The 25,635-nt window shown below is 42.2% G+C and overlaps 1 protein-coding gene across 4 annotated transcripts in view; it reads left to right on the top strand.

Annotated features, from left to right (window-relative positions):
- Positions 1 to 25,635, top strand: part of LOC137378842 (Fanconi anemia group A protein-like) — an 89,114-nt gene that overhangs the window by 13,490 nt on the left and 49,989 nt on the right. For all 4 annotated transcript variants that reach the window (XM_068049269.1, XM_068049268.1, XM_068049267.1 and 1 more), the window contains 6 exons: positions 1,608 to 1,641; positions 4,688 to 4,757; positions 9,749 to 9,861; positions 13,584 to 13,660; positions 17,995 to 18,136; positions 20,629 to 20,762. In XM_068049269.1, coding sequence (XP_067905370.1) covers positions 1,608 to 1,641; positions 4,688 to 4,757; positions 9,749 to 9,861; positions 13,584 to 13,660; positions 17,995 to 18,136; positions 20,629 to 20,762 — 570 coding nt within the window. The remainder of the gene's footprint in view (positions 1 to 1,607; positions 1,642 to 4,687; positions 4,758 to 9,748; positions 9,862 to 13,583; positions 13,661 to 17,994; positions 18,137 to 20,628; positions 20,763 to 25,635) is intronic.

The raw sequence follows: 25,635 nt of genomic DNA, 5'->3' as shown, positions 1-25,635 counted from the left end.
AAAATTGCTAGAGGTTGCTTACAAATTGGAATGAGGGGTCAGCTGTTTAGGACTGAGATGAGTAGAAATGTATTCATTCAGAGGATTGTGAATCTTTGAAATCCTCTACCCCAGAGGGCTGTGGATGCTCTGTCGTTGAATATATTCAGGACAGAGAGCAATAGATTTTTGGACATTAAGGGAATCTAGGGATATGGGGATAGGGCACGAAAGTGGAGTTGATGTAGAAGAGGGATTCTCAGCCAGGCATCCGTGACCCCTAAGGGGTCAGTGAAAACGTTTCAATGGGTCTGCCAATTGGCATCTTTCAAAAATAAAATCTTTTTAAAAATCCCATTATGCAATTTAAAAATTTTACTGCTGTATTTCTGACATGCACATTTCATGAAATCGCACACTCCCAGCTGAGCGAGAATCATAAGATGGCAGAGAGACGTTTTAAAAAGAAAATGTGCTGCTGCCATCACTCCGGATGTTGGAGGAGAGGAAATCCCACCAGCTCTCCTCCCCTAGATCCAGTAGTGACTGTTGGCAGCAAGTTCTTTTCCTCCTGCCTGCCATGTTTAAATTGGATAAGCAACAGATCAGTGGGGTCTGATGTCCATCTTGAGGACGAATGAGCTGAGAATTAAGAGTGTTCACGAATGGTTGGCTGACTTGATGTTTTGCTCTTTACGCAGTTGACCACTGCTTGTCCGTGGCAGCTGTTTACTGTGCCGAGCGTGGCACAGGTGGCTGATCAAACTGCCCGCTACAACCGCTGCCAGGAGCTGACATTTCCAAGTCTGTATCCCAGGCCTATCACTCATGTGAGGTGTGGACAGTGATGGAAGTTGACTTTTTTTATATATAAAATACATTATTTTGCATTGGAAAGTGAGCCAGGAGCTTAAATGTACATAGTTTATAGTGATCCATCTGATCTTCTGTTGGGGGCTTTTGCTGTGTGTGAATTTGCTGCTGTTTCTACCACATGACAGGAGCCACTCCTACCAGCAATATGTTTCACATTAAAACAAAAATCATAAATATATATCTTTAATTGTACAACTAAATTTATTCTGAAATACTTGTGTTACAGGGGTTGGCAGAATTTTTATAACATGGGAGGGGGGCCTCAGAAACAAAAGGGTTGAGAATGTCTGCTGTAGATCAGCCATGATCTTATTGAATGTCGGAGCATGTTTGAGGGGCCACTTGACCTACTCCTGTTCCTATTTCTTATGTTAAAAGAGAAAATATGACCTGCGGGAGATTCTTGAAAAAAGGTAAACTTTTGTTTTCTCGTTGTAGATATTTTAAATGGGTAACATTTGTATCTGAATACTAACTTCAAAAGAAATCACTTTGGTACCCATGACATAGTGCAGTAGTGTCTGGACTAACAATCCTTCACTTCTCAGGGTTGAGACTGCTGAAGTAGAAGCCATATTAAGGAAGAATGTCCTATTTACTTTGTTCCCGCACTGAAACTTAATTAAGCACAAGACAAAAATCATGATCAAGAATAATGCCTTCAGCAGGATAGCTGTAAATCTTTGGAATGGTTTATATTTTGAAATGATACTGCTTTACTGAAATGGTATTATTCTCCTCCTTACTAATAGATCTGTTTTGCAGTGTTGGACAAAATGATTCCATGTAAGTAGAATTCATTATCTATACACATATTGTGGCTTTAGAATAGGCAGCAATTAAATGACTGCTATAATGTTTGAGGTAAAATATGTTGTCTCTGTGGTTGTAGTCAACTGTTCATGATACGCCTAACAAGGCTGTTTGTTTGAAAATTGCAATAAAGAGAAAGATGACCATGAGATAGACTGTGTGGTCATGCCAAAATTCAGAGGTTTCTGTAAAATTCTGGTCTTGTACTTTCAAATGCACAGAATCCCTGTTACTTGAATGGTTCAGAGCAGCTTGTGGTGACCAAGCAAACTGCCATGTTCAAGCACTCCTCATTCAGTTTGGCAGTTCTGAAATGAGGTTTCCTCCACGCAAGTCTCATAAATGATCTTTCTAGACCACTATACAACTTCTATATACCAAGCTCATCCCAAATTTTGGATTAGCAGATTTTCTCTTGTACTCAAAACCTCCATTCAGCTTTCTAATAATCTGGTCATAGTTTTTCATTCAACCATAGCACTGATTCACATTCCAAAGTTTTTATTTTTTGCATGAGCTATATTGCCCTATCTCTAAAGAAGTACTGGTCTGTATAGTTATAGTCTGCTGGTATAGCATTTATTTTCAACAGTCAAAAAATACTTTTTTCTGTATAGTATATATACATTGCTCACAATTCTCCCTGCTGAGGGTATTTATGGTCTGATGATGGATGAAGAATTGTGATGCTAGTTAGATCATTTAAAAATTGTACTTGAGGGAAAGCTGCAAGTAAAATAATCCTCCTTTTGTTGTCACGTAGCTATTATACACCAATTCCTAAGAGCATCTTTCCTGTAAACAGTCTTTCATGATCAAAATCACAAATTACATCATCTATGACTGACGGTGGGACATTTTCCCTCCTTCTTTGACGATCTGTATCTTTTGACCTGGTCAACCACATCTACTTCCTCCAATATCTCTTCTCCATTCATGGAATCAATGAAATTTGCGCCACAGAAGGAGGCCATTTGACCCACAGGGCTGCATTTTATTCTGGCAACAAAGGCTCCAGCAGCAGGATGGAAGGTTGAAGGGGGAGGGGGATGTGGGAAAGATTTGCCTCGGCCATCTGTCGGACTCTCGTAGCCATTTAAAGGCAGGCGGTCAATTAACAGCCTGCCATTGGGGCGCTGTCCCTTTTAAGGGACAAGCTCCCGCATCCAGAGCTGCTGGCCAATCGGAAGGCTGGCAGCTGGCCATGGCTAGTACTGCAGAAGGCTCTGCAGCACCAAAGAATGGAGGAGACCCTGGGACAGGTAAGTGGGGTTAGTGTCGCTGGGGCCATTCAGGCAGACCCCGGCAACGGGGTGGGTATTGGTGAGGGTGGGGATGTCTTCCCAGAGGGGCGCAGTGATCACAGCTAGGGGGTCCCTCCAGGCACCCTGGATTGCCTCCAAAGGAGGACCCCCTGCCCGACCCCATTACGAGGCCGCCAGGCTTCACCTTCAGCACAATTGAGGCGGAGGCAGGAAGAGGCCCTTAACTAGCCAATAATTGGCCACAAGGACTTCAATTGGCCTGGCGCGGGAAGGTCGTCCTCTGCTTTCCCTGCCTCGGACAAAATGGCAGGGGGTCCACGCAATGTTGGGAACATGCCCCCTACCAATTTGTTTGCCCTCCCCCATCCCACCCTGTCTCCCTGCCCTCCTCCAAGGGCAGAACAAAATTGAGCCCATTCTGTCTGTACCCAGCCTAATCCCACTTTGAAGGTCTGTAACATTATACGTTACGGCACTTGAAGTGCTTATCCAAGTGTTTTTTAAATGCGATGAGTGTTTCTGTCTTTACCACCTTTTTCAGACAGTGAGTTCCAGAACCCCTACCACCTTTGGGTGAAAAGATTTTTCTTCAACTGCCTTCTGATCCTTCTACCAATCCTACAGTTACAGCTCAGTTTGACTGCCCTCACTTGCTTCCACTCTTATCTATTGAATCGTAGCCAGAGCATCTCCAGCAATTGCTTTTCTTTCTGCCCCTGCATCATTACATCTAGAGTCCCCCAAGTCTAGATCGTCCTCATCTCCGAGCTTCATCTTGGCAAGATCATCCATGTGCACACTAGTGGCACCCAACTCTATCATTCCAATACTTGTCTCACTCCCTTTGCTATCTGTGCTTTCAGGTTGCATTTCCAAATATCCAGTCTTGGATGAGCTGCTGTTTCCTCTATTTAAGCAGTGAGAAGAAGTAAGCCAATACCTTTGGCCTCTACCACAAACTCCACCTCTGCCGCTGATTCCTCAGTGCCCTATTCAACTCCAAGCGGAGCTTCCAACCCTTATCCTCAATCACAAAAGTTGTCTAATTTCCCTCTGTAACATGGTCTGCCTCCACCCCTGCCTCAGCCCGTTTGTTGCTGAAACTTTCATCCATTCCTTTGTAACCTCAAAGACTTGACTATTCCAGTGCTCTGCTGGCCAGACTTGCATCTTCCATGATCTGTAAAGTCAGCTCATCCAAATATCTGCGGCCTGTATTCTATCCTGCATCATCCCACTCAACGCATCACTCCTGTCCTTGCTGACACACGTTGGCTCCTGGTCCTTCAAAATCTCCACTTTAAAATTCTCATCCTCGTGTTTAAATCCATTCATGGCCCCATCTGTCACCTGCAGCTTACAATTCTCCTTCAGCACTCACTGTTCTTCTAACTCTTGCCTTTTATACATCACCTCCTTCACCTCAGTATTGGCAGCAATTCCTTCAACTATCTAGGTGCCGCCCGCTGGAATTTCCTCCCTAAGCCCTCTTCCTGTCCATCTCCCTCTTCTCCTTTAAGACCCTTCTTGAAGTCCACCTCTTTGACCAAGGTTTTGGTCACCAATCCTAATATTGTTTTCTTTGGTTCAGTGTCTGTTGTCTACTTACACTGTTGTGAGCTACCTTGGGGTGTTTTACTGGATTGAAGTTATTGTTGTTGATGCTATCTTGAGTTATTGTCTTTATTTACTGTGAAAGTCTATTTCATCCCCCATGTTCAGGATGAGTTGTTATTGCCTTTCCTATCTTCCAGGGTTACTGGATAATGTGCGTAATGAAAGAGAAAAGGAAGACTGTACAGGACAGAAAGCAACTCAATTCTGGTATGTGTAAAAGTCTACAAATTTTCTAATTTGTTCATGACATGGTTGGTACCAGTAGAAGATGACTCCAAGTTGCAGGCTTCATGGTTCCAAGTATAACATACTTTTACAAAGTTTATTTCCATTTTTTTGTTCCTCCAATTTCCTTGGCTTTCCTCTCCTGAATGTGTTGACTGCCTTGCCGAGGTAAGGGTCAATGGACAGTGATTTGAGGTTTTGTCTGGCTGTCCAGAATTCATGTGTGAGGTGAGTGCTGGCTGACTAGCTGTCAACAGAGGACATCACGTGAAGCTGATCCTGTTCTGTCCTGATATCCACATATATAGACCCTCTAGCAGAGGCCATAGAATTGTAGACTAGAGTGGGAGCACTGGTTGAGGTCAACCTCCCTAACCCAGGGCACTGCACTCAATGGTATTGTCTCTAGTGCAGCCCAGCTGAGTCAGCACGTATTAGGGATTGAAATTTGAACTTTCCTGGCTTGGATAGCTCAGATGGGGAGGTCCTTTACCTCTTGGCCATTGGAACAACGCCCAAGTTAATTTTCAACTAAACTCACCTTTTTGACCATTAAATGCTAAGTCACAAAACAACTAAAATCTGTTTATCCGCAATCAGCTCTAATGTATCGTGCATGCAGACAGGCTGCTTCTATGTGTGACATTGGTATATGCATAACGATAATGGAAATGTAATCTAAGTGGAACACACAGCAGGAATTGCTACTGGTGGTAGAATAAGTGAAGAACTGAGCCATCCAGGCTAGGCATGCTCCACATTTGATTCCTGAACTGTGCAGTCAGTAGATCTGAACCAAGCCTGGAGTTGGTGTAATGTAACAGGCTTCTCACTGCTCTAGGAGTCAGCCAGACTTCTCATTGGTCTAATTGCTGATCAGTAACCCAGACTGGAAATTTGTTCCGAGGAAGGGTCACTGACCCGAAGCGTTGGCTCTGCTTCTCTTTCTACAGATGCTGCCAGACCTGCTGAGTGAATCCAGCATTTCTTGTTTTTGTTGGAAATTTGTTTGTGTACGTTTGTTGAGAACACTATCTGGTTCAACTGCAATGCCTCCGTGGCTAAATAATCTGTTGATACCCATGCTTTAGACTCACAATTGAATAATTGCCACTTGGAAAAGGTGTTGGAACTGCCAGTACCTAAGGGTCGGTGCAACTGCATGAGTCAGCATCTTTGGACGACGAGGAGAAAAGGAGCAAAAATCATTTTGTAATCAATTAAAGCCACCTTTTATTCAGAAATCATGGATAGAATGTTGCAAGTTACCTGAAGTATTGATGTGGATTTATGTCTTCCTCCACATCTTCAATGCATTTCCTTATTCAGCAGTGTTGAGGGCAAGTCTGCCTAAAGGCATTGATATTTATGGGATAGCTATCATTGTGAGCTTGACCTTATGATAATGCTACTTAACGCATGGATGGACAGGTTGTTGGAAGTTCTGTTTAATATGTACATACTGTGTGCTGATGGTGTCCGATCTTTACTAGTGTTAATGAGATCTGTGCTTTGGCTTATGCAACAAAAAATTCCTGACGTATAGTCTTCATTCATGCACCAAACGTGTTTGAATGCATTGTTCAGTCACTAATACAGTTGGTTGCAGCTCTGGCATGGGACAAAGGACAATTTATGGTCAGATTAAAATTTGGATTGATTCATCCTTGTGTTGCAGTTTTTGAATAATTGATTTCATTGTTCATTAAAAAGCAAACTTGTGAATTTAGACCAATGGTTCAAAATGCATCATTCCTATAGACAATCAACAGCAGGGGAGTTTGACCTGAAGAAAATGTCTTTTTTTGTGTTTCGCTTTGTACGTGATTTTAAACATTGTCATACCTGTTGGGATATCTGGCTTTATTGAATCACCAGTTCATCCATTGTCCTTGCTGACTTTGTATGAGGTATGTTTACTGTCAAGAAATGTGAGATCTGTGGGTCACTGCAGATAAAGATGTTCTTTCCGTCTTTTATGTAGTGGGATGTATGCATGAGGTTTACTTGAAATCATGTAGGAAACTTACATTTAACAGCAGGAGTTGCTGTTTGAAATTGGCCTGGTCCAAGATGCGATTGAAATTTCCCAGAACAGTTGAGACATTTAATTAGTTAGAAACTTGTCTCTGTCCAGTTCTTCCTGAAGTTCCATTACATGACTACGCTATTTTTAACCTGAACAATGCATTGTGCAGTTACAAGAAGTAAATAAGATCATGTGATGAAATGAATTTGCCATTCCAAATCTGAACTTTCTTCAGTGCCCATGAATATTCATGGTCTGCATTTTACAATGTACATAAACAATGGTGGTCCATCCGCACGTCTATTCGGTATGGCATCTCATTTAAATGGCCAGGGCAGACCGTTTATCCCAGTGACGTGGAGGGGGCGGGCGGTGCAACAGCCTTTGCGCAGGCGCCGATGCCATTTTTAAAGGGCTTCGAGCCCTTTCATTTAATTTCAATATTTAAAGAAATAGGTGCCAAAAAAGTTTTAAGACATTTAAATTGCCCCTCTTGCACCCCTCCAATAACCATGCAATGTATTACTTACCCTCTCCCCCTGCCAAAACACTTCCCCTGCCCACCTGACCTTCCCCCACCCCCATCCCCCCACTACATAAACTTTAAACTCTCACCTGTCTCACCATCCCCTAAACCAATGAGATTAGTTTGACCCCGCTCCCCCTGCTTCAGGCATTGAAAAACTTACCTGCTGCCCCCTCCCCACCAGTATTACGCCTCGGTTCCCTGGACGGGGACCCGAAGGCGCAGGAGTGCCGGCCACTGGCAACAATATCACAGCGGGACGGAAGTCAGAGGCGAAGAGGTAATTAATTCCTTTATTTATATTTATTTACATATGTAAATTTTGCTCCTGTTGCTGAACGGCAGCGGGTGGCGGGGCCGCCACGAGGCCTCGCCGCCACTGGCAATATCGGGCTCCCCCCACAACGACCCCTGGCGGGGGGGGTTAAATTCAGCCCCATATTTCTTAGTAAGAATAATTGACCTATTAGCTGTATATATGAAGGCATGCATGAATGTATAGCTGTATAACTGAATTCTTTTATATTTCATATCTATCTAATTGTAAATAGATAGTTGAATTGTACTACTCTAAGTACACTTAGTATCTATTGATTTAAAGAGTGGGTTGTCGTATAGCATGAAACTGCTAAATCTTTTTTTCTTTGGCCTCCTTGTCTCGGGAGACAATGGGTAAGCGCCTGGAGGTGGTCAGTGGTGTGTGGAGCAGCGCCTGGAGTGGCTATAAAGGCCGATTCTAGAGTGACAGGCTCTTCCACAGGTGCTGCAGAAAAATTTGATTGTCGGGGCTGTTACACAGTTGGCTCTTCCCTTGCGCCTCTGTCTTTTTTCCTGCCAACTGCTAAGTCTCTTCGACTCGCCACACTTTAGCCCCGCCTTTATGGCTGCCCGCCAGTTCTGGCGAACACTGGCAACTGACTCCCACGACTTGTGATCAATGTCACAGGATTTCATGTCGCGTTTGCAAACGTCTTTAAAGCGGAGACATGGACGGCCGATGGGTCTGATACCAGTGGCGAGCTCGCTGTACAATGTGTCCTTGGGGATCCTGCCATCTTCCATGCAGCTCACATGGCCAAGCCATCTCGAGTGCCACTGACTCCGTAGTATGTATATGCTGGGGATGTTGGCCACCTCGAGGACTTCTGTGTTGGAGATACGGTCCTGCCACCTGATGCCAAGTATTCTCCGGAGGCAGCGAAGATGGAATGAATTGAGACGTCGCTCTTGGCTGACATACGTTGTCCAGGCCTCGCTGCCATAGAGCAAGGTACTGAGGACACAGGCTTGATACACTCGGACTTTTGTGTTCTGTGTCAGTGCGCCATTTTCCCACACTCTCTTGGCCAGTCTGGACATAGCAGTGGAAGCCTTTCCCATGCGCTTGTTGATTTCTGCATCTAGAGACAGGTTACTGGTGATAGTTGAGCCTAGGTAGGTGATCTCTTGAATCACCTCCAGAGCGTGGTCGCCAATATTGATGGATGGAGCATTTCTGACATCCTGCCCCATGATGATCATTTTCTTGAGGCTGATGGTTAGGCCAAATTCATTGCAGGCAGCCGCAAACCTGACGATGAGACTCTGCAGGCACTCTTCAGTGTGAGATGTTAAAGCAGCATCGTCAGCAAAGAGGACCTTCCATACTTTGGACTTCGCTCTTAGACGGGAAAGGTTGAACAACCTGCCCCCTGATCTTGTGTGGAGGAAAATTCCTTCTTCAGAGGACTTGAACGCATGTGAAAGCAGTAGGGTGAAGAAAATCCCAAAAAGTGTGGGTGCGAGAACACAGCCCTGTTTCACGCCACTCAGGATAGGAAAGGGGTCTGATGAGGAGCCACCATGTTGAATTGTGCTTTTCATATTGTCATGGAATGAGGTGATGATACTTAGTAGCTTTGGTGGGCATCCAATCTTTTCTAGTAGTCTGAAGAGACCACGTCTGCTGACGAGGTCAAAGGCTTTGGTGAGATCAATGAAAGCAACGTAGAGGGGCATCTGTTGTTCGCGGCATTTCTCCTGTATCTGACGAAGGGAGAACAGCATGTCAACGGTCGATCTCTCTGCACGAAAGCCACACTGTGCCTCAGGGTAGACGCGCTCGGCCAGCTTCTGGAGCCTGTTTAGAGCGACTCGAGCAAAGACTTTCCCCACTATGCTATCTAATAAACAGATTATTCTGAAAATACACTTTGAGTGCAGGGAGAAAAGTCTGTTTATAGTAAATTGGAGAGTGAAGAGCCAATCTAATCCATTTCAACATCTTGATCTGCCTTGTGTTGAAATTTGAAATGCTTGGTAGTGCTTCAGCAAATTTTTTTTAACTAAATTTTTGGTAGGGAAATTGGAAATCAAAAATTCTAAACTATGACGATATGTTTCTTTTTTAATAATTTATACTGATCCTGTTTCTTACAGGCTGGGTGTGTTTGACGAGGCATTATTCCACAGTGCCATCTCTCTGGATTCTTTAAAGCAATTCTTCTACCACACACTGACACAGATCCTCACCTACAATCCTGTGCTTGAAGGTAAAAACTGCAACAAACAGCAGAGACATTTTAGACCACACTAGCTTTTAGATTCCCTCTTAAATTATAATATCTGTGTGTGTATGTTATGAACTTGGACCAACTCAGACTCCATTCTTTTTGTGCTTCTTTTTAAAAAAAAAAAATGTTGCTTTGTTTTCCCTTATACAACTAATGAACGGTAGTAAGCCTTTCGCAGATATTTTTTTCAATTTCTTCTGTTAAATTGTTCCAGCCTTTATTCAGGAGGGTAGGTCTGCTCATGAACATCTCCATTAGCAATATTAATAATGTTCTTTGGTTGCTAGCATGTTAATGTTCCAATTATTAAGAAGGAAGTGATTTTGCATACTGGCTGCCACCTGCATTGCTGTAGAATTTGTTCCATTTATATTGTGGCAGTTGTTTTAAAATTGCAAACCATGACTTTTTGGCTGGGGCAGCCACTTAGCTAGTCTTTCGGAATGGCCAGGAGCATTTCAGTCATTTCAGAGCTGTGTCAACTTAAAATTTCCGTATTATTACTGCATGTTTTAAGATATTTGGCAAAAGAAAAATTCTTGTTTTCACTCCATTCCTCCAATCAGGGATAACAACAACTTGCATTTACGTAGCATTTTAACTTGCCACACATTCAAGATGTTGGCTAGAAAGGTTGGTTAAAGTGGGAGCTTTGTGGGAGCTGAATTCAGATCAGTAAAGATACAGTGAAAAACTTGTAGCCTTCAGCTGCAGCTGTATATGTTAATTCAGCATCCTCACCCTCAGTTTCTGTAACATTTAGCTCTTTTATGATATTACTACAATCACTCACTGTCACAAAAGGTTTTAGTTTTGTACTAAAATCTTGGACTTCTGTGTGTTTCCAAAAGAAACTGAATAAAGGGATTTTGCACAGTGAAAGACACCTGCAACATAATTGGAATTCCTACAATGTTTTGAAAGGCAGTTCAGAACAAGAGTTGAACTTTATGGGTGTTTTGAAAGTAAGTTAAACTTGTAAAAGGACAGGAAAGTCGGCAGTTTCAAGGAAACCGCAGGGGTTTGACCTTTCTTCAGAGCTGCTTTTGAACCTGTGTCTGGACATGTGACCATGTTCAGGAATATTCTTTTTTTCACTTTGGACCCTTTAAAAAGCCTGTGAATTGGACAAAGGGCAGGCATTTGAAATCTTTGCTTGACCTGCCAGTAGCATGAGAGAAAAGACCAAGAAAAGTGCTACCTCTCCCGGTAAAGGAGACTCTCATCTCTTGAAAAGAAATTCTGCATTTGAAAGGTAGCAGATACCTGTTGCCTCCAGTTTCTGATTAATTTCTGCATCCAGTGAGATTCCTGCTGCCTCCTGTGTGCTAAGAAATCCTGAAATATGAAGAATTCTTCTATTGCTCGACTGCTGCTTCAAAACTCCAAGCAGACCTGATGCTACACCGCTGATGGAAGACCTATGTGACTCCCGCTGCAGTTTAATTGCCGTGAACACCTACCCATTACAGACTGTTCATCAACTTCGCCTGGAGAGACTTTGAGTGGCATCTGACTATTCGACTCTGGGACACCTCGCCATACCGAAAACATCCGACCAGAACACGACCTTAATTATTTTTATTATTCCTTCTGTTCCTAAGAAACAGTGTCTCAAAAATTCTTTCCCCCGGTTAACTGGTTTCTTTTTGAATGTATGTGTGTGTGCCTGAAGATTAAGGGATTTTTTCATGTCTAGATTTATCTCGTTGTAGTTAAGACCTATTATTTATTTTCTAATAGTTAATGATGTTGTTGTTGTTTAAAGAAACCTGGTTTGGGGTAAAGGCCTGCTCAGGTCACGAAAAAAAAACCCAAACCCAACAGAAGCACATCAGTCCACAACCGTTCCCTCGATTTTTTTTTTTTTTTTTTTCCCCCCATGCCCAACCTGACCCGACCCGACCACCGGAATGTTCCCTTTACCTACCTTGCGACTCTGAATCTGTAGGAAGCTGTAGCATGAGCGTGATGATGTCATAGAGACATATGTCGTCGGGTTCGTGTTGGGTAGCAGGCCTTTAGTTTGGGGTGCTTTATTCTGGGGGAAGAATACTGTGTTTGTTTTGGCTATTCTTTGGTAGGTGGGAAACTTTATTTGATATGCTATGACCTGTGGAGTGAATGAACAGTGCATTATTCCTGCATTGGTCGTAACACTAACTGTAGCAAAAATAGTTTAAAATGCACAAAATAGAATAAGTTAAATAATATTCAAATTGATCATAATCTATACTGTGTAATTTTTTTAATTCTCTTGTGCAATTTAATTGATTAGTGTTACGTCCGAGGTGGGAGGAGTGCACTGTTAATTCAGTCCCACTTCTCCACAGGTCACAACATATTAAATTTTCCCACTTACTGAAACAGTCAATCAGATACACTGGGCTGAATTTTACCAGCCCTTCGCCGCCTTGGGTTGTGGTGGGGAGGCCTGTAAAATGCTAGCAGGAATGGCCCTCCATGACTCACGATGCTGAGAAAGCCCCGCCAGATATTGGCGGTGGCGGCGAGGCCTCGGTGTGGGCTCCCCACCGCCATGTGGCGAGGCCGTCGTTAAAATATTGAAATGAGCCACATTAAAATGCAAATGAACTTTCCTGCCGCTGGTGGCTGTGCCATGGTGATTTTACGGCCAAGCAGCCGTCCGTTGGAGTTCCGAAACCAGACACCGGTGGGGAGGGGGCGAGGAATACAATTATCAGGACGGTTGGGGGCGGGGGGGGTGGTGGTAGCGGGGAAAACTGTTCCAATTGGATGTGGGAATGGTGGGAAGGGGTTGAGGGTCAAAGATACTGAAGATCAAGGGAGAAAGTTCAGAAATTCAAAAAGGGTATTTTTGGGAGGATAGTCAATTTGTGTTTCGGACTCAGTGGAGGATGGGATACGGGATTCAGTGTTACATTAAACGTTTATTAATTTTTTAAAGCTCATCGGCACCTTTTAAAAAATGTAAATATATCCTGAAGGGCTTGAAGCACTTTAAAAATGGTGCCTGCGCGGTGGCGCTGGACGCCATTGCGAGGGAAGCAGCAGCCTCGCCCTCTACATTATTGGGGCGGCCGCTCCACCCCTCCATTTAAAATCAGCCCCCGCACGTAATATCGCGGGGTCTGTGCGGTGGCACCTCCGTGTCGGAAGACCGCCGCTTTCACAGCGCACCGCCGTCTCTTTCGAATGCTATGCGGTAACTTCTGGTAATATGTATTTGGGTGCCAGACAGGATAGAAACAAACTCCTTTGTGACGCTACCTGAGGTGAATAGCCCAATACCACTTAGCATTTAGCTAATGTATAAAGAATGGGAATCTGACTGAGAAATCCACAGAGGACTGTCAGCAGCTGTATACTATGTACCTAAGCCAGAGTCATCGCCTTCAAAAGAAAACTAAAAGGAAGAAAAGGGCCATTAAAAGGAGTGCAGAATAAATTCTGGTGACCACATGTTTCTGCTGTTCTTAACCCGGTGACTGTATTGATGGTACAATGTCACAAGATCTTGAGTCACTTGTCTGATTATCGCAAAAGCTTAGTTGATTGAAGGCCTCTTCTTCTTTTGCGTCTATAGAGAAATTATGAAAAAAGCCTGCAGTCTTTTCCTGGGCTCCTTGCTTAATGTCCTAAAAAGATTGAATAGAAATAACAATTCAATCGGGAGAAAATATTGTATATAATTTTAACATATTTTCTTCTCTTCACAGCATCTGATGCCATTCGCATGCAGGGAGAGTGGTGCTTTTCCAAAACAAAGCCCATTCTAATAACCTTATACAGAAAGGTAATTGACTGATATGAAATATAATTACATTTCTAAGCAACTGCATTTATTTCAATGCACGAATTAAATAGTCTTTCAATTGTGAGGCATTCCTTTGGTCATATGAGAAGAAAACCTTAAGGAAGAATACGTTCTGGTACTGTTGTGACTGTTACGATCTTGGTGAGACCGTTAATGTTATTAAAATACGTGATATGAACTCCCCAGACCAAATTAAAGAATCACACAATAAGATTTTACATTTTAAGACTTTTATTATAACAACTAAGCTAAAAGAAATCCCCATTAACTAAATTGCTATTTTTAAAGTTGCTAATACCTCAAATTACAGGGAAAGGTATTTTATTCACTTATTAAAACACTTGGAAGAACCTCACACCATGCTTAGACGTTGCACTGTCCTCCTTTTATGTTTAAGTCCCAAACTCCTACCAGTTGCAATGGGTTGGATCTCCCAGATCTTTCTCAAAGTTGATGGCCTCTTTGCTCACTTCTTTGAGCACTTTCGACCAGACGTCCATGAATAAGGTGATCTGTGGTAGTCCAGTCCGTCTTTTACTTCTCCACAAACTTCAACTTTAAAACTGATTCAGGTCTTTGCAGCCTTTCACTGTATCAGTCTTCTGATAGCAGGTGTTTCCCCACCGCGTCCCCCCCCCCCCCCCCACCCTCTCTGCCACCGCTGATCTTCCTTACAGCCTGTTTGCTTTCTGAAAATCTGTTGAATTTATCTCGAATCAAAAATCAACAGCCAATTGTCTTTTTCCAAAATGCAGAACCCATAAGTCTGGTTACAGCAGAGTCACCCAGGCTTTCTGTTGTTTCCAGGTGTTAGCAGCTGCCATTTATTTACATTCTCAAAGTCACTGACTCCTTGTTTACGATCTGAAAGTTTGAGAGGCTAAAACCCATTGTTCCTCAGGTTTTACATCTTTGCCTTCTGCTTTTCAAAGGGGTCTTGGATCTGGGATCTTTGTTGTCCTGGTAACAAAGATTCCTGTCTTGTTTTTCAGCAGAATTGATGAGATGACATGACTACTCTGACTCCATCATTACACTACATTAAAAATCACAGTAGTTAAAACATAATCATGTTATAAAGTCCAGCATTCATAATAGGGATAGAATCTCAAGTCTATGCTGACTGAATTCTCCACAATTGTCACTCTCTAGTTGAGTGATTTCAATTTAGTGAAACACATTGTTGTTTTGCTCTTTCTTGGAACAAATGTTTGATTACATTTTTCACTAAATTAAAGTCTCACAACTAAAGAGTGCTGTTTTATTGACAGTTTACCCCGAGACTTGGGGCTCGGAACACACGACTGTTCATTTAACTCCCTTCCTCAAAATATGCTGATTTTATAAAGTTTGTTAATATAATTTGAAAGGTAATTGTCTTTTGCCATTTCAACATAATTGATATTTTATATGTATGATCAACACTTATAGATAAAGAATACATTATAGAGATATTTCATATAGTTAAAAAATTACTTTAGTGTGCTTGACATTACTCCAAGTCTCACAAAGCATTGCTAAAGTGCAACCTAAAACTAATGAACGCATTCCATTCTGCAAAATTTACTGACTAACAATTGAACTCTGAATGATCCCAGGCTAATTTTTTGACTTGTAGTTATTTTATAAATTCAGGTCTGCTGGTGATCCCTTCTTGATATCAATGGTGCCAAGTGCTCCTGTAAGGGGTGTAGGACCTGCTGACAAGTTGTAGAAGACTCACTGCTCACGTGATAGCATAACTCGGGGGTCTAAGAATAGAACTCCTTTGACCTGAACCTGATAGTCATGTCTTTTGCCCATGACGCCACATGTCTCCAAACCTTTTGAATGGTAACACGGGGCCAGATAGAAATTCATCAAGCTGTTTTATTTCACAATATGTGAGCATATAAAGAAAGAGTTATGATTAATTAAATCAGTATAACTTGTCTTTGAGTAATAATACAAAACAATGCACTGGGGTTCAAGTGAGGGGAAATTTATAAATCTAAAGAGAAACTTCAAGGCCACTGAGCAGTGCAGTGTTTTGGGTAAAGATGAGCAGAGTGTGACAGGAAGAGACAAAAGGTTTGATGGTAATAGCGTATCAATGGATAAGGCCAAATCTGTTAATATCAATTGAAATTAAAGGCACTTTATCTGAATGCATGAAGCATTTTTAACAAGGTAGACAAGTTAATGGCACAAACAGAAATAAATGGGTTGGATCTAGTAGCCGTTACAGAAATGTGGTTGTATGGTGACCAAAGTTAGGAACTAAACATTCCAGGGTACTGACTAAAGCTCTGCTCCAACCAGGCTAACTCCTGGGATGTGGGAATTGCCCTTTGAGGAGAGATTGAGCATACTAGGCCTATATTCCTTGGAGTTTAGAAGAATGAGAGGTGATTTCATTGAAACATTTTAAATTATTAAGGGGCTTGACAGGGTAGATGCTAGGAGGATTTTTCCCCTGGCTGGGAAGTCTAGAACTCGGGATTGCAGTCTCAGAATAAGGGGTCGGCCATTTAGGACTGAGATGAGGAGAAATTTCTTTGCTCAAAAGGTTATGAATCTTTGGAATTATTTACCCCAGAGAGCTGTGGATTCTTAGTCATTGATATTCAAGACCGAGTTCAATAGATTTTTGGGTACCAAGTGAATTAAGGAATTTGGAGATAGGGTGGGAAATTGGGGTAGTAGATCAGCCATGATCATACTGAATGGTACAGCAGGCTTGAACGGCTGAAGCAAAATAACTTAACTGCCCTCCTAAATTCTATCCTTGTGTCCCTGGTGAAAGTTTGCCCTTGTAGCTTTCTGGGTTTTTTTCCAAACCTGATTGACGACCAGTGCCTCCGCCTTTTATCTCCTTCAGTTCACTGCCAGAGGGTAGAACTTATCCCAGACAATGCTCAGCAAGCACCTGGGACCAGGAACCACTGACATGTGAGCATGAGAGGTTTATTGACTGCTGAGATATGCTAACAAATTGCGTATTATTTACAGACTTTGGGAAAACAATTTCCAAGTTTAGCTCATCATTTTATTTGCTTTCCATCTTGGTACCCTTTTTTAAAACAAAAACTGTGAATAGATGTTGCTATAAAGTACAACTCTTTAAAGTAATTTTTTTCTAAATCCTTCCTCTTTTTAAAAAAAAAAGTCAAAAAATCACAAAACTCGACACATTTAGACTTTATGACCTTACACAGAGCTCCACCTTAGCAGCAAAATCATATATTAAACACTACATTGATATCCAATTTATTGTAGGTGATGATCTATTGGCATTATATTTCAGTGAACAGATTAGAGACAAATAGACCGACCCCATGTGCACAACTGTGATGATATGATTCTGCTTGCAAATTCCAGTTGTTTTTGGGAGAGGGACGCGAGGAGCAGCACTTCTGTGCAGTCAAATGTGCCAAAAGAGAAAGCATTAACAATATATTATGGAATTTCTTGATCCTGAATTTAAAACGGGTTTTTAAAAAAATCTTAAATTAATAATAATGCTGGATTAAAAGTCAAAATGGACCTAAACTTGGTCAGTTTAATTTAGACTGGGCCGTACGGCAGGCCTGAGGCACTAGGCCCACTTTAGTATTTTTGTGACAGGTACTGATCTTGGAGAAAAAGTTGTAGTGAGTGAAATCTTTGAGCCAAATCTTTAACCTGCAGTGAAGGCTCTGCCTCAGTAATTTCAGTGTTTTAGATTTGTGTTCAAATCAAAGTCTGGGATTAATTCAGGTCAAAATGATGCAGAAAATCTGAGCCAGTATTGACTTATCCTTATTTTTACATTCGCTATTGCTGTTTTTTTAGATCTGGTGTGAGTAATGAAGTCCACTACTTCCATTACATCAAGAGGGTTAATTGGAATAACTGTCACGGCTGAAAAATAAATCGGTCGTCTCTTAATTCTTTTCCTCTGTCTTTTGCATTTACATTACTGCTCCCATTGAATTTGTTTTTCTCCTTAGCTGTACAGTGGCCAATTGCTTACCAGTGCATTGCCACATGACTGCACAAACTAGTTCAGTATCTTTAATCCTCCAGTGCTCCCGAAACCTGGCAAGGCTGCAGTAATCAGCATGTTTAGTTGTCTGGTTACAATATATCATGGACTGCATCTGAAACTTCCCTTTTTTCTATTTTCTAATACATATTCCATTTCTTTTTCCCTGCACCGCAACAACCCCCCCACCACTCCTTTCCCAGTGCTATGAACTCTTGTAAAATTGAAATTTTCCTTGACTTCTTAAACTACGTTTTAATCTTTTTAGATTAATAATATGCTTTATTTGTCTCATCTCTCTGTGCAGCTGTTCATACTATTCAGCGCAGAGGAGCTGATTACTCATTTTCGGCAAGTCCTGGAGACTCACGAGGTTAACTGGCAGAATGTACTATCCTGTGCTTCCACACTGTTGGTCTGCCAACCACAGACCCAGAAACATTTGAAAGGTATAAAATTGGCTTGGATAAGGGGCTGGTGACATAAATTGGTTTTACACGTTACAACATATTACATCATACCTGTGTATCTTCCCTGGCCTTGCTCATGATTAGACTGAGGAAGTGGTATGTGTGTCAGCTATGCTTTTTCTTTAAACAGGCTGAGAGGTTTGGAGCAAAAAGGAACAAGTATTTTTTGGAGAATTTTTTTTTTTAGAGGTTACAGCGAACCAGCCCAAGAGGAAATAAGAACAGTCACTTTATTTCAATGATGCCTATTTTGTGTTCAATAAGCTGGGGCATTGAGGTTACCAACCTGAGGTTTTTGATGTATTATTGGTCAATCTCTTGTGGCGTTGCATATGTTAAGTCAGAGAATGTAGTTATTACTTTGTGTGTCTCTATTTGTGTTGCTCTTTCTCTTCTGTTCCTGTCACTTTCTCTTCTCTTCCTGTCACTTTCTCTTCTCTGATGCTTTCCCCCTTAATTTTCTTCCTTGTGTATAGGTGATTAGCATTGACCTCTTCTAACTGTCAAATGGAGATAATTAGTTGACTTCAAAATTTAACTGCTTTTTGAAAGGCTGTGTTTGCTGACAACGCAACCTGTCGGTGGTGCAGTACATGTGCAAATGTAGGCTCACCAACACAAACATCACTGTCTGCAACATGTCAGGCAGCTGTTACGATCAGGTGAGAAAGAGGACTTGGGGTTCCCTCTCAGCCTTTGCCTGGTTTAACTGTAATGGGATTTAATTTTAAAACACCCTGTTTTTAGCTCCCCCCGCAGTGAATCCTTGTTCACTGTTTTCCAATTGCAAGGCAAAGAAATCAAATCAGACAGGTTTTCTTAGATTTAAACAAGAAAGGTGGAAGTTTATTAATCTTAAACTCTAATTCGGTTAACGACTGAATATGCGACGCGACTATGCTAGCATGCATACGCGATAAACACACACACACACACACACACACACACACACACAGGAAAAGTAGAAAGAATAAAGGGGGAAAGTTTGAGGCAATAGCTGGGTTGTAATTACAGTCCTTTGAGTTAAATGTGGAGTCTTTGGTTGCCGGTAAATCTTGCTGCTCGTTGGAGCCCAGTGCGTGCTTTAACTTGTTTTGATGTAGGAGTCTTTTCTCTCTTGAGATTTAAGCGACTTTAGTGGGTCTAGAAAGCGAGAGAGGGCCAGCCAGGAGAGAGGCTGTCTTGTTCCAGGTTCAGTTACAATCTGCAGTCTGTCTTCAAACTGTCCTGTGTGTGGTTCAAAAGGCCTCGGCCAGCAGGTTAGTCATGTGACCAGCTGGTTTAACCACTCCTGCGTTTGTGGATTCTCCATCTAAGCAAACACTGGAATGTGAGCTTTCTTACACCTTCAATGCCTAGTGATCAAAATCCATTTGGGTTAATTGGACCAGGGAGTAGTTGCTTTGTCTCTCCAAGCACTTCGTATGCAAATACCCTCCAGCCAAATGTCTGGTGATCTCTTTAAATAAGTCATTTCTTCACTCCAGCAACAGTTTAATATTAATGTTCATATAGTGAAATTAATGTGCCTCTTTCTTGGCAGGTTGGGGTTTTCATGACACAGCTTTTTTTAAATTCATTTATGGGATGTGGGTGTCACTGGCTCGGCCAGCATTTATTGCGCATCCCTAATTGTCCTTGAGAAGATAGTGGTAAGCTGCCTTCTTGAACCGCTGCAGTCCATGTGGGGTAGTTACACCCACAGTGCTTTTGTGGGAGCTTATTGTGTGCAAATTGGCTGCCATGGTTCCTATATTACAACAGTGATTATACTTCAAAAGTACATAATTTGCTGTAAAGTGCTTTGGGACATCCTGAGTAAAGCTTGGCTTGGGAATAAAATTAAAACCCGACCCGACCACAGCCAACCCGACATGAGCCCGAGCCCTTTAAATTTTTTTGCTCTCCACCCGACACGAATATCCTTCATCTGTTTCAGCAGCAGGCTATTCCTGCAGCTGGAGTTGTGGGAATCATGGGTAAGCCTGATCCCGTGACTTCCCGGAAGCAGTGTCCAGCCCGACCCGAACCCGACACATGTAGTCGGATCTAGTCGGGTTCAGGTCGAGGAGCCAGGCTTTAATCCTGAGGTTGTGAAATGAGCTATGTACATGCACACCTTTCTTCTTTCTTCCCTAATCTCTTTTAACTACTCTTATTCCATGCCTCTTTCTATGGAGAGGGTGATCAGTTGGTTGGCGACTTCTCTTTTCGTGAGACCACTGCATTTTGTATTTAGTGAAGAGACTCCCTTGTTATGGGCGAGTCAGATGAAATTGCTGTTTTGATGTCATCAGTTGAGGTCCTGTCCGCACTGTGCCTTGAATCTCAGGAAGAGAACTGAACGGCATATTTTAGTGGCTAAAAGATTCAAATGTCCCACAGTAGCAAGAAGCAAGTAGGTTAATTACTAATGATTAATTTTATCAGGTCAGATTTTCAATGTGCAACAATTTCTCATGTCTTTCCAGAACTGCTGGCTAGGTTGCTGATAAATTCCTTTGAGAATTACGAGTTGGAGAGTATAATCACTGCGTTCCTGCTTGCACGCCAAGCTGCACTGGAGGGACCAGCAGTTTTCATCAGCTATTCTGAATGGTTCAAGGTAAAGCTAGACATTTGGACAAAAATAGTACTAGAACCTACTTCACTGCCTTGTCTTTAAGTAGGTCCCTCTCACTTCTACAGGAGCAATATGACAATCCTGACTATTGTACTGATTTTAAACATTGCAAAATAAGTACTGGGGATATAATCTGATTCGGTCAGGCTGGAAACTTTTGAAATAATTATTGACATTCTTTGAGAGAATCTCAGTTGGCATCTTATGAGTTCCTATAATAGCTGAATCACGAACAGCTCTGAGCACTTTTTGAACAGAGGGGGAGGTGATAGACACAAGTGTGTAAGGTAGCCTTATTGGGAAAAAACAATTGCGGACTTAGTTCGGGCAAATCAATTTGAGACAAGTACCTCACGCTCCCCCTCTATCCCACAGACCTGAACTAGCAACCCTGACAAACAGCTCTTTCCAACAGGCTTTGCACTGTTCTGGACTTTGCCTATTTGCCTAGTTTGAGGGATAACTCCCCTACTCTTCACCCAAATAGTGCTATGGGGTCTTTTGTGTCTACCTGATGTCGTAGACAGAGCCTCGGTTTAACATCTCATCCAAAGGAAGTGTTTAATTTGCACGTTCAGAGGTGTGCCCAAGCTTTTGACATTCATGGGCCATTTGGATGGATACCACAGAGCCTTGCAGTCACATATAAACTTTGTCATTGTTGCCATTAATTTGCAAATACCTGAAGCTGCTGATAGTAGCAAATCATGGTGTTCTGATTTAGGACTTTTCACCAGTATGGGAAAGTACTTTCCAAACCTCCAGACCCATACAATTGCAACAAAATAAACCCTACAAGTAAGAAATGTGATTGTAAATAGAACCAAGTTGCTTGGGCTTTGTGTGCCAAATAGCCAAGGAGTGCACATTGTTTGTGGCCCATTGCTCATAGCTTGGCATCCCTGGTTTAAAGCCATGCAGTGCAGGAATCAAAACTTTAGATATCAATGATCAAAGTTTAGATGAATGCAGAAAGCATGAAGATCAAAGTTATTGCATCATAACCACAGCCATGTCAATATTGGACATGGTTTCCTAGCATCAGATAAGAAACATGCTACCGCTGGACAAGTTATCTCATCCATGAATATACTGGCAGCCCAATTACAGCAGGATGAAATAAATTGCTTGTAGCACCTCAGCAGTTAATAGGCGTGCAATCCAGCATTTGTAGATAGTCTCAACTGATAAAAGAAGTTGTGCACCAAAAGGCCCCTCCACTGTTTAAGAACTTGTTTGCTTTCAATTTGATTAACACAGGTAAACATACGGATGACATGGGCAGCAAACAGGTATTATGGAAAAAACAGGAAAGAAGGTTATGACAGTACTTCCCAATTAAACATTTTAAATGAACTGTCACAAATTAGATGACTGCTGCTATGAACTGAAATATGCTGGAACTTTCTGATCCACCTATAATTGATTATATATTAAATTTGGTACATCAAGTGTACATGTCATTGGAAATACATTAACTACCTGCAGTATTTGTTACTCTTGTTGAAGGTGCTCAGATAGGTATGATTAATGTTAAAAGTTATTATGTCACATAACTTTCAATATAAAATGACAATATTAAGTACTCTTGAGATTGCACAATCTGTAAAGCGGCCAAAATGCTTTCTGATTTTTTTCATCCATTTTCTCAACTGAAATTTCTAATATCTAAAATAAGGATTTAAACATTTCTTTTAAATCAAAAATTAAACATTTCACTACATCATGATTAATATTGTCCACTGAACTCCCTTGTGTCTTTCAATGCCCAAGTTTTTACATGGTTTCCACCTTTCCCAAAAGGCTGGACATTTTGCCAGAGCTGTGCCTATAAACTGACATTGGATCTCCTGGCCAAGTATGTGCAGTGTTCCTAATTTCTCAAGATACATCATTATAATTTCAGCAACTGGACTGATTTTTATATACTTCCTAGACTCAGTTGGTTTTCTTTAAATAATTTAAAAAAATAACAAATTTTATTTGGCAGAATTTATGTCAAGTGTGTTTTCTTTTTCTCACAGACATGCACAGTCCCTTTTTAAGTTTAGAAAACTTTTGTTTTATGTTCTATAACCTTTTAAAATGGTGAAATAAGCGAAGGAAAAGTGAAAAATGACAGAGAAAAAGGGAAAGAAAGATTCCTAGCTATCTTCATTTATTGCTTCAGTTTTCAAAAAACAGTGTTCCTGACAACGCAGAGCATGCTCAGAGAGATTGTTGATGTCATCAATGCATCCGAACGTTTTCCAGTTTGCCAGTATGGGTCTGTACATGCGTGCGTCAACATCACCACATAATAACGTCTGACGTAATGACGTTGAGTGTTACTTTAATGCTCAATGGCCACGATCGCCACTACCATTTCCTCCAACAGTACCCCGCTCCTTCCTGCAGTCGGCTCCTCAATTGCCGCTTCTCTTCCTGCTCCATCCAGCCATTCTCTCCCGCGCCTGCCTGCTTGAGACTACTCCCTGCTCCATCCCATTGCTTCATTCCCGCCTCGATGCAACAGCTCGCTCGCCCCCACCCCCCACTTCTATCAGTGGCGAGGCGAGGAGCAAGCAGCAGAAGGGAACAGCAAGCAGACGGGCCTTGGTGAGAACTGCAGGATGGAGTGGTGAGCAGTCGGGAGCAGCGCGATGGAGTGGCGAGAAGGCGGGAGTGGGAAACTGCGGCGATTGAGTCGGCGATTGAAGGAGGGAGCAGGGAACAGAGGCAGCGATCGCAGGGGGGAGCAGGGAACAGAGGCAGCGATTGCAGGAGGGAGCAGGGAACAGAGGCGGCGATTGCAGGAGGGAGCAGGGAACAGAGGCGGCGATCGCAGGAGGAAGCAGGGAACAGAGGCAGCGATCGCAGGAGGGAGCAGGGAACAGAGGCAGCAATCGCAGGAGGAAGTAGGGAACCGAAGTGGTGATTGTGGGATGGAGCAGGGAACAGAAGCGACGATCGCAGGAGGGAGCAGAGAACAGAGGCAGGAGGGAACGAAGTACTATTGGAGGCAGAGTATGGAGGCAGTGATCGCGGCCATTGAAGGGTGAGGTGGGGAGGGGTGGTGGTTGGAATTCAGTTCGTTTCTTGTGTGTCAAATTGAGCAGTGCCATCTTTATTACTAGTAACCAACATTCACTCCCTTCACTGCCGACGCACCGTGACAGCAGTGTGTATTATCTACAAGATGCACTGCAGCAACCTACCAAGGCTCCTTAGACAGCACCTTCCAAATGTGCAACCTCTACCATCTAGAAAGACAAGGGCAGCAAATGCCTGGGAACATCACCACCTGCAAGTTCCCTACCAAGCCGCACACCATCCTGACTTGGAACTACATCGCTGTTCCTTCACTGTTGCTGGGTCAAAATCCTGGAACTCCCTTCCTAACAGCACTCTCTGAGGTCAGAGAACAACGCAAGTCCTGGGTGACCACTTTCTGCCCTCCATGCGGCTGCATTGCTCCTGACCCTTGAGAACATCTTGCATTGCCAGCAATGCTCACACTCCATGACAAAAAAAAACTTTTTAGCCTTTGCTTCTATGCTACAGATTTTGTTTATAGTACTGTAAGTGCTTAGGCTAAATTTTTATACCATTCCCTAGATCTGTTGTTCATATATGGAAACAAGATGACGTTCCCTTTCTCTCACATTTGTTCTACTACTAAAAGGGTTAAAAGAAGGGAATGCTAAGATAGATTGACTTTTTAATCGTCTTAAAGCAATGTAACAATCACAAATAAATCTTTGAGAAGCGGAGGTCCAAGACTGCCGGTTTATCTAAATACTTAACAACTAAAACCCTACTGATGAGATAATTCTGTTTAAGAACAGTGCAGCAGTGAATGCTGGTTGGATGGACAGTGGTGCTTTCTCGCGACTCATGGATTTATCTTTGAAATTTATCCTTTGAGTGAACAAGTTGCTGCTACCAGATCTACAAGCCTATTTATGACAGTAATTCAAGCAACTCCATAATTAAGTAGGAATTACTTGACCGGATTCAATCGCGGTTATGAGATGAAATCTGAGTTTCAATTTAAATATGTAATTGAAGAGTACTGAGATAATCTGTGCTCATGCTGTTTCCATAGTACCTGCCATCGTGCATTTCAGATCCCCGTGTTAATTAAATTGAAGGCCAAACAAATTCTTCAACAGTGGAACGACTTGTATGTACGTTTTCTTTAACCTGCAGCAATTGTCTACCATTGCTGGATTACATGCCTATTAACCTCTGATTTGCTACATGCAATATATTACATCCTGTTCCAATTGAGCTGCCAGCACCATGGATGAGATAACCTATCCTGGGATTAACAGACCTCTAACTGATGCTAGAAAATCATGTCCAGTGTTGATTTAGCTGGCTTCTAGCCAGTTAGACAGAGGGCAGTTATTTTAATGAATTTTGCTAGGTCATTTTTTTATGCTGTTCTTTCCCCATTTATACATCTCACCAATTCCAGCTTGCATCCTTATTTTTAGAGGGACGCTGTGTTTCTTTGAATGATGTATACTTAGTACAGAACGATTGATATAATGGTACTTTTCATCCAAAGCTCGGATTCTCTGCCTGCTGTAATGACTTGCTCCATTTTCTCTACTTTGTCACCACTACCCTCAGTGTGTGTAGAAGACCAAAAGTGCAACTGGGGCTTGATTATGTGTCCCAGCTGTGGTGCTTGTGACAGCCATTTGTTTAACTTGTTATGTTCCATCGTTGAAAGAATACCTGGAAACAGCATTTCACAAGTCAAATTGTTCAAATCTTCTTAATCAGGAGATCATTTAACTTATTGTGCAACGCTCCAAAGCTATTCCACGCACTGGCATAAAGGTGGTGCAGGACTCTTGGTTGG

This window comes from Heterodontus francisci, chromosome 17 (genome assembly GCF_036365525.1).
Source record: "Heterodontus francisci isolate sHetFra1 chromosome 17, sHetFra1.hap1, whole genome shotgun sequence".
Classification (NCBI taxonomy): domain Eukaryota; kingdom Metazoa; phylum Chordata; class Chondrichthyes; order Heterodontiformes; family Heterodontidae; genus Heterodontus; species Heterodontus francisci.
This window is presented reverse-complemented; position numbering and strand designations above follow the sequence as displayed.